This window comes from Ranitomeya variabilis, chromosome 1, assembly GCF_051348905.1.
Source record: "Ranitomeya variabilis isolate aRanVar5 chromosome 1, aRanVar5.hap1, whole genome shotgun sequence".
Lineage (NCBI taxonomy): Eukaryota > Metazoa > Chordata > Amphibia > Anura > Dendrobatidae > Ranitomeya > Ranitomeya variabilis.
This window is the reverse complement of record NC_135232.1, coordinates 522,109,235-522,126,803: the sequence shown is the minus strand read 5'-3', so window position 1 is coordinate 522,126,803 and position 17,569 is coordinate 522,109,235. Positions and strand designations below refer to the sequence as shown.

General features: G+C 45.7%; 1 protein-coding gene across 1 annotated transcript in view; it reads left to right on the top strand.

The window, feature by feature from the left end:
• Positions 1 to 17,569, top strand: part of SHC2 (SHC adaptor protein 2) — a 254,964-nt gene that overhangs the window by 225,896 nt on the left and 11,499 nt on the right. Inside the window, exon 12 of the mRNA XM_077253964.1 lies at positions 2,442 to 2,576. Within this exon, the coding sequence (XP_077110079.1) occupies positions 2,442 to 2,576 (135 nt within the window). The remainder of the gene's footprint in view (positions 1 to 2,441; positions 2,577 to 17,569) is intronic.

Below are 17,569 nucleotides of genomic sequence, written 5' to 3'. Positions count from 1 at the left end.
CCCATGTTGACCCTTTCTGCATAGTGATCCCACCCCACCCTACACTGCCCCCTTTTCCATGGTGATCTCAACCCACACTGCCCCTTTTCCATAGTCATCCAACCTCACGTTGTCCCTTATCCATAATGATGCAACGTTGCCCCATTGTCAGTCATCCCACCCCACGCTGACCCCTTTTAATTAGACATCCCACCCCATGTGGCCCCCTTTTTCACAGATTCTATCCCATGCTGATTATATCCCCTTTTCCCCTTTTTCAGACATATCCCACACTGCCCCCTTTTCCAGAGACATCCCACCACACGCGGATCCCACCCAACACGGAACCCTTTTGTAGAAACATTCCACCCACTTGGCCCCCTTTTTCAGACATCCCACCCCACACCACCCCCTTTTTCAGAGAAATCCCACTTGATGTGGACCCCTTTTTCAAAGACATCCCACCCCATCTGGCTCTTTTTTAAGACATCCCACCCCATCTGGCACCCTTTTCCAGAGACCTTCCATCCCATGCGGCCCCCTTTTCCTTTTACAAAGACATCCCACCCTATGTGGCCTCCTTTTCCAGACATATCCCACTCCATGTGGCCCCATTTTCCAGAGACCTTCCATCCCATGTGGCCCAGTTTTCCTTTTCCAGAGATTTCCTACCCTATCCAGTGTCCTTTTCCAGAGACATCCCACCCCATGCAGCCCCCTTTTTTAGAGACATTCCACCCCATGTGGCTCCTTTTTCCAGAGAGCTTCTATCCCATGCGGCCGCCTTTTCCTTTTCCAGAGACATCCCATCCAAATCCATCCCCTTTTTGCATTCCACGCACTTTTTTCCATACTGGGCTGCCATTTATGTACATTGAGCCCCACAACCCAGGCTGTCCCTTGTATCTTCAGCTCATTGAGCCCTCACCTGCTACCGGCTCTGGAGGCATCTCCTTCTCTGCTGCGGTCTGCAGTAACGTCAGCAACGTGATGAGGTAAACTCATCATGCTGCCGTCACGTGTCATGTCAGGAGAATGTGCATGCCACTGCATGCCGGATCAGGGAGCTGATTGGAGCTCCGCTGATCTTGAAAGTGGCCGGCGCGTATGGAGTTTCATTTGTATTGGTGTCTTAAAGACGCTAATACAAATGAATACAGGGACACTGCCCCAACCCCTGAAAAGACTCCGTTTTTTTATGGAGTCTGGGGAGGGAAAGATTTAAAAAAAAATTAAATCCTGAGCTTATTGCTGCCCCATGTGACCCCCCGCAAATATGGGCCTGGCTAGTGGTAGCATGGGCCAAATGTTCAAGCCAGTGGGAGGCCATATGAAATTTCCCCGATGGACATTCCAACAATGTCAGGAGCCTAGGGCTTGGGCCAAGTACCACTGAATGGGCCTGGTCTTCTGACATTATGAAGCATTATGAAGTCAGTGGACGCAGAATTGCATGGGGGGCAAATGGTCGATGCACTGCCGGAGTGGACAATGACTCCCTGAGGCTGATGGAGTGAGTGGGCTTGGGGGTAGTCCAGAACGAATGGGTGGCAAGACAGAAGAGGAGTTGTACTAAGGAAGTATAAAGTGTGAACTGCTGTGCCCTATCCAACTTGTGCTCACCTGATGAACTTGGACTGTTTAGTAAAAGTTTGACTGTTACAAAAAACTTGGTGTCCCATTAATTGTAAGCGGCGGATCCTGGGGCTGGAAGCCTGGAGGCCTGTGGCTTACAAGTAAGTATGATGTACCCCACACCCTACAGTGCACTGGGACGGGGACATCACTTGTCTCTAAAGTGCCAGTGCACAACCAGACAGCAGCTTAGTTACGACTACTGGTCTCCCACACTTTATACACATGCAGCCTTTGCAGCAGTTGTTCTCACTTTTTAAAAGGTAAATTGTCTTTACATGTAAACATATTCAAACCAACCTCTTCACTCAGGTCCAACTTCTTCTGTCTAGACTCCCACTAACATAACTTTTACCCCTCATTGCTGCTATTAGGGTGCAATCAAGTGGATCACCCTAACAGCTGCACGGAGACGCGAATGTCAGAAGGATATGCAGAAGATTTTCTGCTGTATGTGCATTGATCATGACATTTTACTAAATCAACAGGCTATGGAATACCTATGATAAATGTGTAGTTTGGGGAAAAAACAGTTGCAAAGTTTTCAACAATGTCCAGAAAATGCTGCAGATTATGTGAGTGCTATATATGCAAACATAATTGAAGAACATTTTGGCTAATGGATGCAAGTTCACTCATAGATTTGATGGGAGACACAGGTGATTGGTTTTCAACTCCATTTATAGTTTTTGCAAAATAATAGTTTTGCGACAAATAATCCTCACAATGTAAGGTTCTTGCTATGTTACAGTTATGCAGTCATCTCAAGTAGAACATTACTATTGCATAAGATGTGGATGTAAATGTCTTCATCTTCTTTCCTTCAGGTCAGAACAAAAGATGTGTTGTTTGAGAGTATAAGCCATCTGATTTCCTACCATCTGCATAACCAACAGCCAATTGTAGCAGCAGAGAGTGAACTGCACCTACGGCAGGTGATAGCGCGAAGAGGAACATCCTAGGTAAGACAATGTACCCTGGTTCCTGGGGTAGAAACAGAAGAAATGATTTTAAACAGATGGTCAAATCTTGAATTTTGAAGAGATTATTATGTTCACTATACAGAAATAAAGCTTAATTTAATTACAGAATCATGAAGCACCACAATAAATGGTATTGGAGAGCAAAACACATTAGCTCTCCCTCCGCGCCTACCGGGCGCTAGCAAACAAGGATAGCTCCAAGCAGAAATCAATACAAAAAAACGGAGCAAGAACATCCATGACAATATAGTTATATATAAAAAGATATAACGTTTATTAAATAATTCCATCTACATAACACCAATATTAACACTGCAGTGAGTGCTGTAGGCACTCTGCACACATAAGGAGGTAATAGGAAGGAGACATGATGGTAGCCAAACACCAAGAGGGAAACACAATAAATTGTACGTCTTTCACATCTTTACATAAGGAAATATAGCCCACAAAAACATCACATATAGGGTCCTATCGGTATCCCCTTAGCATAGATAACAAGACTCTACTATATAAAGTGCGCCATATAGTCAAGCAGGCTTACCCATTATAGTTGCTAGCACAAAATGTCCCCTCCTGGTATGGCTCCCCTGGACGCGTGTTTCGCGTATTCGCTTTCTCAGCGAATACCTATTGTTTTATTTTGGATGGGGCGAAAGGGGGGTGATTTAAACTTTTATATTTTTTTTATTTTTTTCATATTTTTAAAAACATTTTTTTTAAACTTTTGCCATGCTTCAATAGCCTCCATGGGAGGCTAGAAGCTGGCACCACTCGATCGGCTCAGCTACATAGCAGCGATCATCAGATCGCTGCTATGTAGCTGAATTGCAGGCTTGCTATGAGCGCCGACCACAGGGGGGCGCTCACAGCAGGCCGGCATCAGTAACCATAGAGGTCTCAAGGACCTCTATGGTTACCATCCTTATGCATCGCTGACCCCCGATCATGTGACAGGAGTCGGCGATGCGCTCATTTCCGGCCGCGCGGCCGGAAGCGCCGGTTAAATGCCGCTGTCTGCGTTTGACAGCGGCATTTAACAGGTTAATAGTGGTGGGTGAATCGCGATTTCACCCGCCACTATTGCGCGCACATGTCAGCTGTACAAAACAGCTGACATGTCGCGACTTTGATGTGAGCTCAGCGCCGGAGTCCACATCAAAGGCACATGTCGTGAAGGGGTTAATCAATTAATGATTTTGGTTAAAAATGAAGAAAAAAAACACAATATGCCTTTTTTAGCATTTTAAAATGTATGCTTTAAAGGCATGCCATTCATTTCAAGTGTTTTTACCTTCATACAGGAGGTGTTAAAGAGGTTGTCCATTATCTTTTTTTTCTTATTAAACAAATGCGTTGGGGACCTAATTCCACATTTGGTGGTGCAGCCTTCCCACAGACTGCCAAGGACTGTCCACATAATGGCTGCTGCTGGAGGAACATTAAATTAAAGCTCTGCTCCACTGGTATCACTCTCCTGTGCTTCGATCTACCACACGCTTACTACAATTTGTTCGGCTTTCGGTATTATCTCTGTGCAGGAGCTGCAGCACTTTCTCGTGACTGCATGGCTCCTCATACGTTCTTCCTGCCTCAGACTGCTCCAGTCTGCTCTCAGGCACTATCTGACTAACTTTCCCTCCAAATCACAATATATCTCTATATGCAAGGGTCACCTAGAAATAGGATCAAAAGCTCCCCCTTGTGGCCTATAGTATGAACATGTTGCATGTTTGTGTTACCTGGTGAGAGTTATCCTTCATCGCTTCCAAGTGTGACCTCACTCTCCCTGTGAGGAAAGCAATGCCACTATGATGACAAGGACCCTGTGGCGTCACAGTTAAACGGCCATGATCGGCATCAATACTAATCGTGACTGTATGCAGCAGGGTGTCAGCTATAGTGCACAGTAGACAGCTGCAGTATTTTCACCCATTGGGGGGATGCAATTCACTTATATCTCAGATCAAGTCATATTGGTTGCCATTAAAGGGTTAAAGAAGCACTGTCATCTATTTTTTTTAATTAAATGTGTGTATATGTTCATGTAATGTAGTGTGAGTGTATTAATATACTCAGCTTCAGCAGCTCTCTCTGGGATTCAGCGCCGTTCTGCTCCACTTCTCAGTGACATCATCGTAATTCCGATTAGCCCGCTCACTCTTTGTGTGGGTCTGAAGCCTCTTTTACAATGTAAGCCTATGGCGCCCCATCCTGAGTGCAGTTCTGATGTTCCATAGAATTACATTGTAAAAGCCACTCAGAGGTCTCACAGCGTTTGGTGTGACCCGGAGAGTCTGCAGAGTGGTGACATCGGGAGAAGAGGAGCAGATCAACACTAGACACCGGAGAGAGCAGAGGTAGATGACTATATTAATGCTCACACTACATTACATGCCGGGGTGGATTAAGGGTAGCCAGGGCCCCGGGCTGTTCAGACTCTGTGGGCCCCCCGGTCATGCGACGGGGTCATGCGACGGGGTCATGCGACGGGGTAATCATATACCTGAACCAGATTATTCCAGAAAAATAGTTGCTGAGTGAAACTCCACTTCTCACCTATCACACATTAACAGTTCCCATCACCAGATCACACATATAGCCGGCAGCTTTTGTTTTGACCAAAAGATCAATTTAAGCTGCCACCATAACACGGTAGACACTTTTGGCCGGGCCCTACTCTACTGTAACCTATCATATATTTGTTAAAATATGCAATACAATTTAGGTATATTTTTATTTATTTTTCAATTTTTGAAATGACCAATAATATCACATACAAGGAACAAATACTGCTATACCATGTCAAGACCACATATTACCACTACAGTGATCGAATAATATCACATACAAGGAACAAATACCATCACACCATGACCAGACCACATATTACCACCACAAAGTGACCAAATAGCACCTACAAGGGACAAATACCATAACACCATGACCAGACCACATATTACCATCACATGGTGATCAATAATACCACATACAAGGAACAAATACCACCACACCATGGCCAGACAACTTATTACCACCACATAGTGACTGAATACTACAATACTGATCAGTAATAAAAAAAAAAACCACAATACTATCACCATAAGTGCCATTATACACAGGAGATCTGTACTTAGTATGCAGTGTCTGTGTACAGGTAATACAGTGATCACTGGTGATATTATACACAGGAGCTCTGTATATAATGTATAGGTAATACAGTGATCACTGGTGACATTATATACAGGAGCTCTGTATATAGTATACAGTGTATAGTGTCAGTGTATAGGTAACACACTGACTCACCAGTGACGTCTCTAGGTGAAGTCCTTCATCTTTCATCTTTCATCCAGCACAGATCGCCATCACTTCTTCCAGCCAGGGCTCGTCTCTGCAGGAAATAACACAGTTATCTCGAGCTAAGCTTGCAGAACACATTACTTAATTTTTCCCAACTTCTACATTACACCACATGAAGAAAAAAAGGCTACATAGTATCACTCTACACAGTAACAGGACCTCCCCCCATTTAAAACAGTATACTCAAAAAATAAAATACATACATCACTGCAGTAATAATATCCCTTAATTAGCCCCTATGGTAATAATATTCCCCATCCTGGCCCCCGTGTGTCTCATTCCTGGCTTCAGCCATATGTTCTCCCATCCTGCCCTCATGATTATCCATTCTACCCATATGATCTCCCCATCCTGCCCCATCTGTCTCCATCGTATCCATCCTGCCCCATGATCCTGCATGATCTGTGTCCAACCCTGCCCCATCTGTCTCCAATCCTGCCCCAGTGTCTCCAATCATGCCCCCATGTCTTTCCTCCTGCCCCGTGTATCCAATCATACCCCGTGTATCCAATCATGCTCTGTGTCTCCAATCATGCCCATATCTCCATTCTGCCCCCTATGTCTGTAATCCTGCCCCATCTGTCTCCAATCCTGCCCCATCCGTCTCCAATCCTGCCTCATATGTCTCCAATCCTGCCTCATATGTCTCCAATCCTGCCTCATATGTCTCCAATCCTGCCCCATCTGTCTCCAATCCTGCCCTATCTGTCTCCAGTCCAGCCCCCACTGTCTCCAGTCCTGCCCCCAGTGTCTCCAGCATTCTGCCCCCAGTGTGTCCAGCATTCTCCCCTCAGTGTATCCATCATTCTGCCCCCAGTGTGTCCAGCATTCTGCCCCCCGTATCTGCAGCACTCTGTCCCGGGCCCCCCGGATCGCAGCTCTCAATAAAACAAAAAACGAGTTCTTCTTACCTGGCCACGCTCCTGCGGCGAAGCTCCCTCCACGCAGCTAAAGCGCGCACTCGCCGGCGACTGACAATGACGGCAGACGCCGGTGACGTGCGCGCTGCAGCTGCCGTCAGCTGCCAGCCTCCGATTGGCCGGGGGCTGATAACTATTGATGTGCGGGCGCGGGCCCGCACCCACACGTCAATAGCGTTAAACTGCCGCAGCGCCGGTAGGGGCCTGGTGAGCAGATGAGATGGGGCCTAATGCGGGCCCCCTCTGCCCACCAGGCCCCATACGCCAGTCAGGGCAGTAATGCCCTGATGGCGGCCGAAGTCAATATGAGTGGTCGCCCAGGATTGACCTCATTATAATCCGCCACTGATTACATGTACATATACACACATTTAATAAAAAAATAGATGTGAGTGCTTCTTTAAGGCAGGACCTAGTAGACTTATTGTCAGTATGATCACATGGTCAAGCCCCATATTGAGAATTAAAAAAGAAGATATAAAAAAAGACAAAAATGTTGTTTAAAAAAATGTACCCCAAAATGGCACCAATGAAAACCTCAACTCATCCCACAAACTATAAGCCCTCCTACGAGAATACTAAATATGTTGTAGGTGTTGGACTAGGGTGACAAAAACTTTTTATTTTAAAAAGTGTTTTACTGTATAAAATTAGTAAAATATAAAATAAAATATGAATTTAGTATTGCTGTGATCAAAATGATTCGCAAACTAAAGTTAGTATACTATTTATACTGCACGGTGAACACCATAAAAATAAAACAGCTGTTTTTTATACCCTTCCCAAAAACATAAATAACATTTACATAACACATTACAGTTGTGTTGAAAAAGTGTTTGCCCCCTTCCTGATTTCTTTTTCTTTTCCATGTTTGTCACACTTAAATGTTTCAGATCAGCAAACAAATGTGAATATTAGACAAAGAAAACACAAGTAAGCACAAAATGCAGTTTTTAAATGAATGTCACTATTATTATGGGAAAAGGAGATCCAAACCTAAAGGGCCTTGTGTGAAAAAGTCATTGCCCCCCCACTTAAAATCATAAATTAACTGTGGTTTATCACATCTTTGAGAAGCCGAGTTCAAATTCCCTAGCAACACCCAGGCCTGATTACTGCCACACCAGCTCTCAATCGAGAAATCACTTAAATAGGACCTGACTAAGTGAAGTAGACCAAAAGCCCCCTAAAATCTAGATATCATGCCATGATCCAAATAAATTATGGAACAAATGAGAAAGTAATTGAGATTTATTAGTCTGGAAAAGGTTATAAAGCCATTTTTCATACTTTGGGATTTCAGAGAACCGCAGTGAGAGCCATTATCCACAAATGGTGAAAACATGCAACAGGGGTGAACCTTCCCTGGAGTCACCTGCGGACCAAATTTACCCCTAGAAAGCAGTGACGACTCATCCAAGAGGTCATAAAAGACCCCACAACAACATCCAAAGAACTACAAGCCTCACTTGCTTCCGTTAAGGTCAGTGCTGATGACTCCATCATAAGAAAGACTGGGCAAAAATGGCCTGCATGTCAGAGTTCCAAAACAAAAACCACTGCTGAGGAATAAGAACATAAATGCTTTTTTGCCAGAAAACATCTTGATGATATCCAAGACTTTCGGGAGAATACTCTATGGACTGACGAGACAAAATCTGAACTTTTTGGAAGCTGTATGTCCCATTACATCTGGTGTGGAAGTATCACAGCTTTTCAGAAATGAAACATCATAACAACAGTAAAATATGGTGGTGGTAGTGTGATGCTCTTTGGCTGTTGTGCTGCTTCAGGACATGGAAGACTTGCTGTGGTAAATGGAGCCATGAGTTCTGCTGTGTATCAAAAAGTCCTGAAAAAGAATGTCTAGTCATCTGTTCATGATCTCAAGCTGAAGCACACTTGGGTTGTACAGCAGGATAATAATCCAAACCACACCAGCAAGTCCACATCTGAATGGCTTAAGAAAAGCAAAATTAAGACTTTGGAGTGGCCTAGTCAAAGTCCTGACCTTAATCTAATTGAGATTCTGTGGCATGACTGTAAAAAGGAGGTTCATGCTCAGAAACCCTCCAATGTGGCTGAATTACAGCAATTCTGCAAAGATGAGTAAGCCAAAATTCCTCCAGAGCATTGTGAAAGACTCATAGCCAGTTATCACAAACGCCTGGTTGCAGTTGTTGCTGCTAAGGGTGGTCCAACCAGTTATTAGGTCACATTTTCACACAGGGCCCTGTAGGTTTGGATTTCTTTTTCCCTTACTAATAAAGATCTTCATTACTAAACTGCATTTTGTGTTTATTTGCGTCATCTTTGTCAAATGTTTCAGATCACCAAACAAATTTAAATATTAAAGTGCAAAAGAATAGGGAATCAGGAAGGAGGCAAATACTTTTTCACACCACTGTATATAATAATAATAATAATAATCTTTATTTATATAGCGCCAACTAGGGTTGAGCGAAACGGATCGTTCATTTTCATAAGTCGCCGACTTTTGGCAAAGTCGGCGTCTCATGAAACCGAGCCGATCCCTGTGTGGGGTCTGCCATGCGGTACGCGACTTTCGCGCCAAAGTCGCGTTTCAATGACGCTAAAAGCGCCATTTCTCAGCCAATGAAGGTGGACGCACAGTGTGGGCAGCGTGATGACATAGATCTCAGTCCCCACCATCTTAGAGAAAGGCATTGCAGTGATTGGCTTGCTTTCTGCGGCGTCACAGGGGCTATAAAGGGGCGTTCCCGCCGACCGCCATCTTACTGCTGCTGATCTGAGCGTAGGGAGAGGTTGCTGCCGCTTCTTCAGAAGCAGGGATAGTGATAGGCAGGGTACATAAAGCTACAAACCGCTTGTGCTGTAGCGATTTCCACTGTCCAACACCACCTTTTGTTTGCAGGGACAGTGGAAGCTACATTTTTTTTCCCTCAGCGCTGTAGCTCATTGGGCTGCACTAGAAGGCTCCCTGACCCTGATAGCTGCGTTGCTGTGCCTGTGTGTACGCCGCTGTGCAAACCAACTGCTTTTTTCAAAGCACAAATCCTGTTTTTCCTTCCTTTCTGCACAGCTATCTTGTGTGTTTGTCCACACTTTTGTGTGCAGCAGTCCTTTTTATAGCTGCCTGCCATACTTTTCTGAGATAACTGCAGGGAGATAAATATTGGCAAGTCTGCCTCCGTGCCATTGCTGTGTGTGGCATCTGTCTCCCATTGTGTGGCACCGAAAACCACTGTGTAATACTTGGCCATTTTTTTTTTTTTTTGGGTACATTCTCCCTTTTCAAAAAAAAAAAAATTAGTGGGAGATAAATATTGGCAAGTCTGCCTCCGTGCCATTGCTGTGGGTGGCATCTGTCTCTCATTGTGTGGCACCGAAAACCACTGTGTAATACTTGGCCATTTTTTTATTTTTGGGTACATTCTCCCTTTTCAAAAAAAAATAATTAGTGGGAGATAAATATTGGCAACTCTGCCTCTGTGCCAGTCCTGTGTGTGGCATCTGTTTCTCAATGTGTGCCACCGAAAACCACTGTGTAATACTTGGCCATTTTTTTGGGGGGGGTACATTCTCCCTTTTCAAAAAAAAATAATTAGTGGGAGATAAATATTGCCAAGTCTGCCTCCGTGCCATTGCTGTGTGTGGCATCTGTCTCTCATTGTGTGCCACTGAAAACCACTGTGTAATACTTGGCCATTTTTTTTTTTTGGGGTACATTCTCCCTTGTCAAAAAAAAAATTAGTGGGAGATAAATATTGGCAACTCTGCCTCTGTGCCAGTCCTGTGTGTGGCATCTGTCTCTCATTGTGTGGCACCGAAAACCACTGTGTAATACTTGGCCATTTTTTTATTTTTGGGTACATTCTCCCTTTTCAAAAAAAATAATTAGTGGGAGATAAATATTGGCAAGTCTGCCTCCGTGCCATTGCTGTGTGTGGCATCTGTCTCTCATTGTGTGCCACCGAAAACCACTGTGTAATACTTGGCCATTTTTTTTTGGGGGGGGTACATTCTCCCTTTTCCAAAAAAAAAAAAATAGCGGGAGATAAATATTGGCAAGTCTGCCTCCGTGCCAGTGCTGTGGGTGGCATCTGGCTCTCATTGTGTGGCACCTGGCACCGAAAACCACTGTGTAATACTTGGCCATTTTTTTATTTTTGGGTACATTCTCCCTTTTCAAAAAAAAATAATTAGTGGGAGATAAGTATTGGCAAGTCTGCCTCCGTGCCATTGCTGTGGGTGGCATCTGTCTCTCATTGTGTGGCACCGAAAACCACTGTGTAATACTTGGCCATTTTTTTATTTTGGGGTACATTCTCCCTTTTCAAAAAAAAAAATTAGTGGGAGATAAATATTGGCAAGTCTGCCTCCGTGCCATTGCTGTGTGTGGCATCTGTCTCTCATTGTGTGCCACCGAAAACCACTGTGTAATACTTGGCCATTTTTTTTATTTTTGGGTACATTCTCCCTTTTAAAAAAAAAATAAGAGTGGGAGATTAAGATTGGCATTTCTGCTTGAGTGCTGGTCCTGTGTGTGGCATCTGTCTCTCATTGTGTGCCACCGAAAACCACTGTGTAATACTTGGCCATTTTTTTTGGGGGGGGTACATTCTCCCTTTTCCCAAAAAAAAATTAGTGGGAGATAAATATTGGCAAGTCTGCCTCCGTGCCATTGCTGTGGGTGGCATCTCTCTCTCATTGTGTGGCACCGAAAACCACTGTGTAATACTTGGCCATTTTTTTATTTTTGGGTACATTCTCCCTTTTCAAAAAAAAAAATTAGTGGGCGATAAGTATTGGCAAGTCTGCCTCCGTGCTATTGCTGTGGGTGGCATTTGTCTCTCATTGTGTGGCACCGAAAACCACTGTGTAATACTTGGCCTTTTTTTTTTTTGGGGCACATTCTCCCTTTTCAAAAAAAAAATAATTAGTGGGAGATAAATATTGGCAACTCTGCCTCTGTGCCAGTCCTGTGTGTTACATCTGTCTCTCATTGTGTGCCACCGAAAACCACTGTGTAATACTTGGCCATTTTTTTATTTTTGGGTACATTCTCCCTTTTACAAAAAAAATAAGAGTGGGAGATTAAGATTGGCATTTCTGCTTGAGTGCTGGTCCTGTGTGTGCCATCTGTCTCAAATTATTGGGGCACAGAAAACCTAAAACCTAGTATGTAACATTGGGCCTGATTTTCCTTTCAGTGTCAGGCACCTATAAAGGTATATATAAATCCTACAAAAGTTTGAGTTCACCTTATAAGTTGTTTTACTGTAACAAATAGCGTTACTTTGGTTACGTTTTGCAAACAATGAGGAAGTCTAGTGGAAGAGGTCGTGGCCGTGGGCGGTCATTGTCAGCTGGTAATGATGGTAGTGGTGGTGGAGCATCAGGTGGTCGTGGTAAAAGCAGTACAGCACCTAAGTCTCGAGTTGTTGAGCCAAGTTCGTTGTCTGGCTACACAAGGCCTCGAACGCTCTCTTTTCTGGGAGTAGGAAAACCACTTTTGAAGCCGGAGCAGGAGGAACAAGTATTGGCTTTCATTGCTGACTCTGCCTCTAGCTCTTTCGCCTCCTCCTCGGAAAGTGCCAAATGTCAGAGCAGTGCATCGTCAGTGGATGCTCCCGTTCAGGAACAAGTCGCTTCCTTGTGTCCTTCACCAAGAACAACAGTGAAGGATGCGTCAGTCGACAAAACAGGTTGCTCCATGGAGCTCTTTACACATACCGTTCCTGGGTTAGACAGTGAAACAGTTATCAGGCCATGCCCATTCGAAGTTGAATCGGACATGGAGTGCACAGATGCACAGCCACAGCCAGATTACTATGCTGTTCCTTTGACTCAGACCAGAACATTGCCCTCGCAGTGTACTGAGGCAGAATCAAACCCAGCGGAGACTATGGTGCCCCGTCACGAACGCAATACCACCGGCTTACACGGTGACACAGACGAAGTTGCACACGACATAGAAGAGGAGGTCATAGATGACCCAGTTGTTGACCCCGATTGGCAGCCATTGGGGGAACAGGGTGCAGGCGGCAGTAGTTCTGAAGCGGAGGAGGAGGAGCCGCAGCAGGCATCAACATCACAACAGGTTCCATCTGCCGGGCCCGTATCTGGCAAAAAACGCGTGGCAAAACCGAAAGCAGTTGGAGGACAGCGTGGCCATCCGGTTAAAGAAGCTCAGTCTGCAATGCCTGAAAAGGTATCCGATAGTAGAAAGAGTGCAGTCTGGCATTTTTTTAAACAACATCCAAATGATCAGCACAAAGTCATCTGTCAAAAATGTTCAACTACCTTAAGCAGAGGTCAGAATCTTAAAAGTCTAAATACAAGTTGCATGCATAGACACTTATCCACCATGCATTTGCAAGCCTGGACTAACTACCAAACTTCCCTAAAGGTTGCAGCACCCTCGGCCAATGAAGCTAGTCAGCAACGCTACATCCCTTCCCTCACTGTCAACCCACCATTTCCCGCACCACCTGCAGTATCTGTGCAGCCTTCGTCGCCACGCCAAAGCAGTCAGGGAATCACCAGGTTAGTAGTAGGAAACACTGCATGTAGGGCACCGGCAAGAATACCATCTCCAACCCTCTCTCAGTCACCCATGTCCACCGGCACCACCGCTAGTTCCACGATCTCCAGCTCTCCAGTCCAGCTCACCCTACATGAGACTCTTGTTAGGAAAAGGAAGTACTCATCCTCGCATCCGCGTACACAGGGTTTGAATGCCCACATTGCTAGACTAATCTCATTAGAGATGATGCCCTACCGGTTAGTTGAAAGCGAAGCTTTCAAAGCGTTGATGGACTACGCTGTACCACGCTACGAGCTACGCAGTCGGCACTTCTTTTCTAGAAAAGCCATCCCAGCCCTCCAACAGCATGTTAAAGACCGCATCGTCCATGCACTCAGGCAGTCTGTGACTACAAAGGTGCACCTGACAACAGATGCATGGACCAGTAGGCATGGCCAGGGACGTTACGTGTCCATCACGGCACACTGGGTGAATGTGGTGGATGCAGGCTCCACAAGGGACAGCAATATTGGGACAGTTCTGCCTAGCCCACGGTCAAGGAAAGAGTTGGCTGTAGGCGTTCGCCCCCCCTCCTCCTCTTCCTCCTCCTCATGCAGAAGCGAGAGCTCGTCCACAGACCGCAGTCACACATCCACTCCATCCGCAGCTGCCACTGTTGCACACCAGGTGTGCCATTATGGGACAGCTAGTGGCAAGCGTCAGCAGGCTGTGTTGGCAATGAAGTGTTTGGGCGACAACAGACACACCGCGGAAGTTCTGTCCGAGTTCTTGCAGAATGAAACTCAGTCATGGCTGGGCACTGTACATCTTGAGGCAGGCAAGGTAGAGAGTGATAAAGGAAGGAATTTCATGGCTGCCATAGCCCTTTCCCAACTGAAACACATTCCTTGCCTGGCTCACACCTTAAACCTGGTGGTCCAGTGCTTCCTGAAAAGTTACCCGGGGTTACCAGACCTGCTCCTCAAAGTGCGCAGACTTTGCTCGCATATCTGCCGTTCGCCCGTACACTCCAGCCATATGCAGAACTATCAGCGGTCTTTGAACCTTCCCCAGCATTGCCTAATCATCGACGTTGCAACAAGGTGGAACTCCACACTGCACATGCTTCAGAGACTGTGCGAACAGAGGCGTGCTGTTATGTTTTTGTGGGAGGATACACATACACGGGCAGGCAGTTGGATGGCAGACATGGAGTTGTCAGGTGTGCAGTGGTCGAAGCTACAAGACCTGTGTCAAGTCCTTCAGTGTTTTGAGGAATGCACACGGCTGGTTAGTGCAGACAACGCTATAATAAGCATGAGCATCCCCCTAATGCGTCTGCTGATGCAAAGTTTGACGCACATAAAGGAGCAGGCGTCTGCAGCCGAGGAAGAGGAAAGCTTTGATGACAGTCAGCCATTGTCTGGTCAGGGCCGTGTAGAGGACGCGGTAGCGGGCGAAGAGGAGGAGGAGGACGAGGAGGATGATGGGGATGAGTACTTTTTGAATGAGGAAGCTTCTCCTGGGCCAACAGAAATTAGTGGCATTGCAAGGCCGGGTTCTGTTTTTTTAAGGGAGACAAGTGACGTAGATTTGCCTGTAACTGCCCCTACAACCAGCACAACCACAGATTTGACAACTGGAACTTTGGCCCACATGGCGGATTATGCCTTACGTATCCTCAAAAGGGACCCACGCATTATAAAAATGATGAGCGATGATGATTACTGGTTGGCCTGCATCCTTGACCCTCGCTATAAAGGCAAATTGCAAAATATTATGCCACATGAGAACCTCGAACAAATATTAGCAACCAAACAAGCTACTCTTGTAGACCGTTTGATTGAGGCATTCCCAGCACACAGCGCCGGTGATGGTTCTCACACAAGCTGCAGGGGGCTACATGGCAGAGGTGTTAGAGGTGCACAGATCAGAAGTGGCGTTGGACAGAGGGGTTTTCTGACCAGGTTGTGGAGTGATTTCGCAATGACCGCAGACAGGACAGGTACTGCAGCATCTATTCAAAGTGACAGGAGACAACATTTGTCCAGTATGGTTACTAACTATTTTTCATCCCTTATCGATGTTCTCCCTCAACCGTCATTCCCATTTGATTACTGGGCATCCAAATTAGACACCTCCCCCAATGGGAAAACTCCCCCCACGGGGCCGTGGTCTCGCCACTTGGCACAATCACCCGTTACAGTGCTGTTTGTCTGAAGAGGTGGGTGTGCCCGCTTTTGGTCGACGGCACTGCCACTGGGTCCCTCATAGTACAATGTAGTGTCTCTGGCGGTGGTGGTGCGCACCCAACGTCAGACACACCGTTGTAACATGAGGGGCCCTGGGGCGGTACCGCCGGCCACAAGAGAGTTCCCCCCCCCCCCCAGCTCAAACTGTGCTCTACCACGTTCAAAATTATCTCGCACAGCTCCACCAATGTTTAGTCTATGCGCTGACATCATTCAATGCCTGGCCCTGACAAACAATACCAATTTGTTGACATCGATGATGCTAGTTAAAGTAGTCTGGGTCAGTGTCCTATATTGACACCAGTAAATAGTAATTTACTGCCAAATTACTTTGTCATAAACTCTGCAGATGAGCCCACCCCTGTACCTAAGCATGCCACCCTTTTTTAATTTATTGTTGTTTTGCGAGACATTAACATCTATTTATTTTTTGGGAGTACTAACTGTGTCAGACACTCCTTGCAATACTCCTCCACTGACCACAATGCTGCCTGTGTATCCATGTAACCGATTTAAAACTGCCATGAGCCTATTGTTTGTTATTTTAGGCCTTTGATAGCCTGTCTGCGGTCCCTACTTGCAATACTCCTCCACTGACCACAATGCTGCCTGGAGTGCCTGCCTGTGTATCCATGTAACCAATTTAAAACTGCCATGAGCCTATTGTTTGTTATTTTAGGCCTTTGTTAGCCTGTCTGCGGTCCCTACTTGCAATACTCCTCCACTGACCACAATGCTGCCTGGAGTGCCTGCCTGTGTATCCATGTAACCGATTTAAAACTGCCATGAGCCTATTGTTTGTTATGTTAGGCCTTCGTTAGCCTGTCTGCGGTCCCTTCTTGCAATACTCCTCCTCTGCTGACCACAAAGCTGCCTGTGTATCCATGTAACCGATTTAAAACTGCCATGAGCCTATTGTTTGTTATTTTAGGCCTTCGTTAGCCTGTCTGCGGTCCCTTCTTGCAATACTCCTCCTCCGCTGACCACAAAGCTGCCTGTGTATCCATGTAACCGATTTAAAACTGCGATGAGCCTATTGTTTGTTATTTTAGGCCTTTGATAGCCTGTCTGCGGTCCCTACTTGCAATACTTCTCCACTGACCACAATGCTGCCTGGAGTGCCTGCCTGTGTATCCATGTAACCGATTTAAAACTGCCATGAGCCTATTGTTTGTTATGTTAGGCCTTCGTTAGCCTGTCTGCGGTCCCTACTTGCAATACTCCTCCACTGAACACAATGCTGCCTGGAGTGCCTGCCTGTGTATCCATGTTCCCGATTTAAAACTGCCATGAGCCTATTGTTTGTTATTTTAGGCCTTCGTTAGCCTGTCTGCGGTCCCTTCTTGCAATACTCCTCCTCCGCTGACCACAAAGCTGCCTGTGTATCCATGTAACCGATTTAAAACTGCCATGAGCCTATTGTTTGTTATTTTAGGCCTTTGATAGCCTGTCTGCGGTCCCTACTTGCAATACTCCTCCACTGACCACAATGCTGCCTGGAGTGCCTGCCTGTGTATCCATGTAACCAATTTAATACTGCCATGAGCCTATTGTTTGTTATTTTAGGCCTTCGTTAGCGTGTCTGCGGTCCCTTCTTGCAATACTCCTCCTCCGCTGACCACAAAGCTGCCTGTGTATCCATGTAACCGATTTAAAACTGACATGAGCCTATTGTTTGTTATTTTAGGCCTTTGATAGCCTGTCTGCGGTCCCTTCTTGCAATAGTCCTCCACTGACCACACCAATGCTGCCTGTGTACCCCTGGAACCTATTTAAAAGTTCATAGAGCCTAGTTATATACTTTATTTACTATTAATAAGGCCATGATGGACTACGCTGTACCACGCTACAAGCTAACCAGTCGACACTTCTTTTGCGAGAAAAGCCATCCCAACCCTCCACCAGCATGTAAAAGAACGCATTGTCCATGCA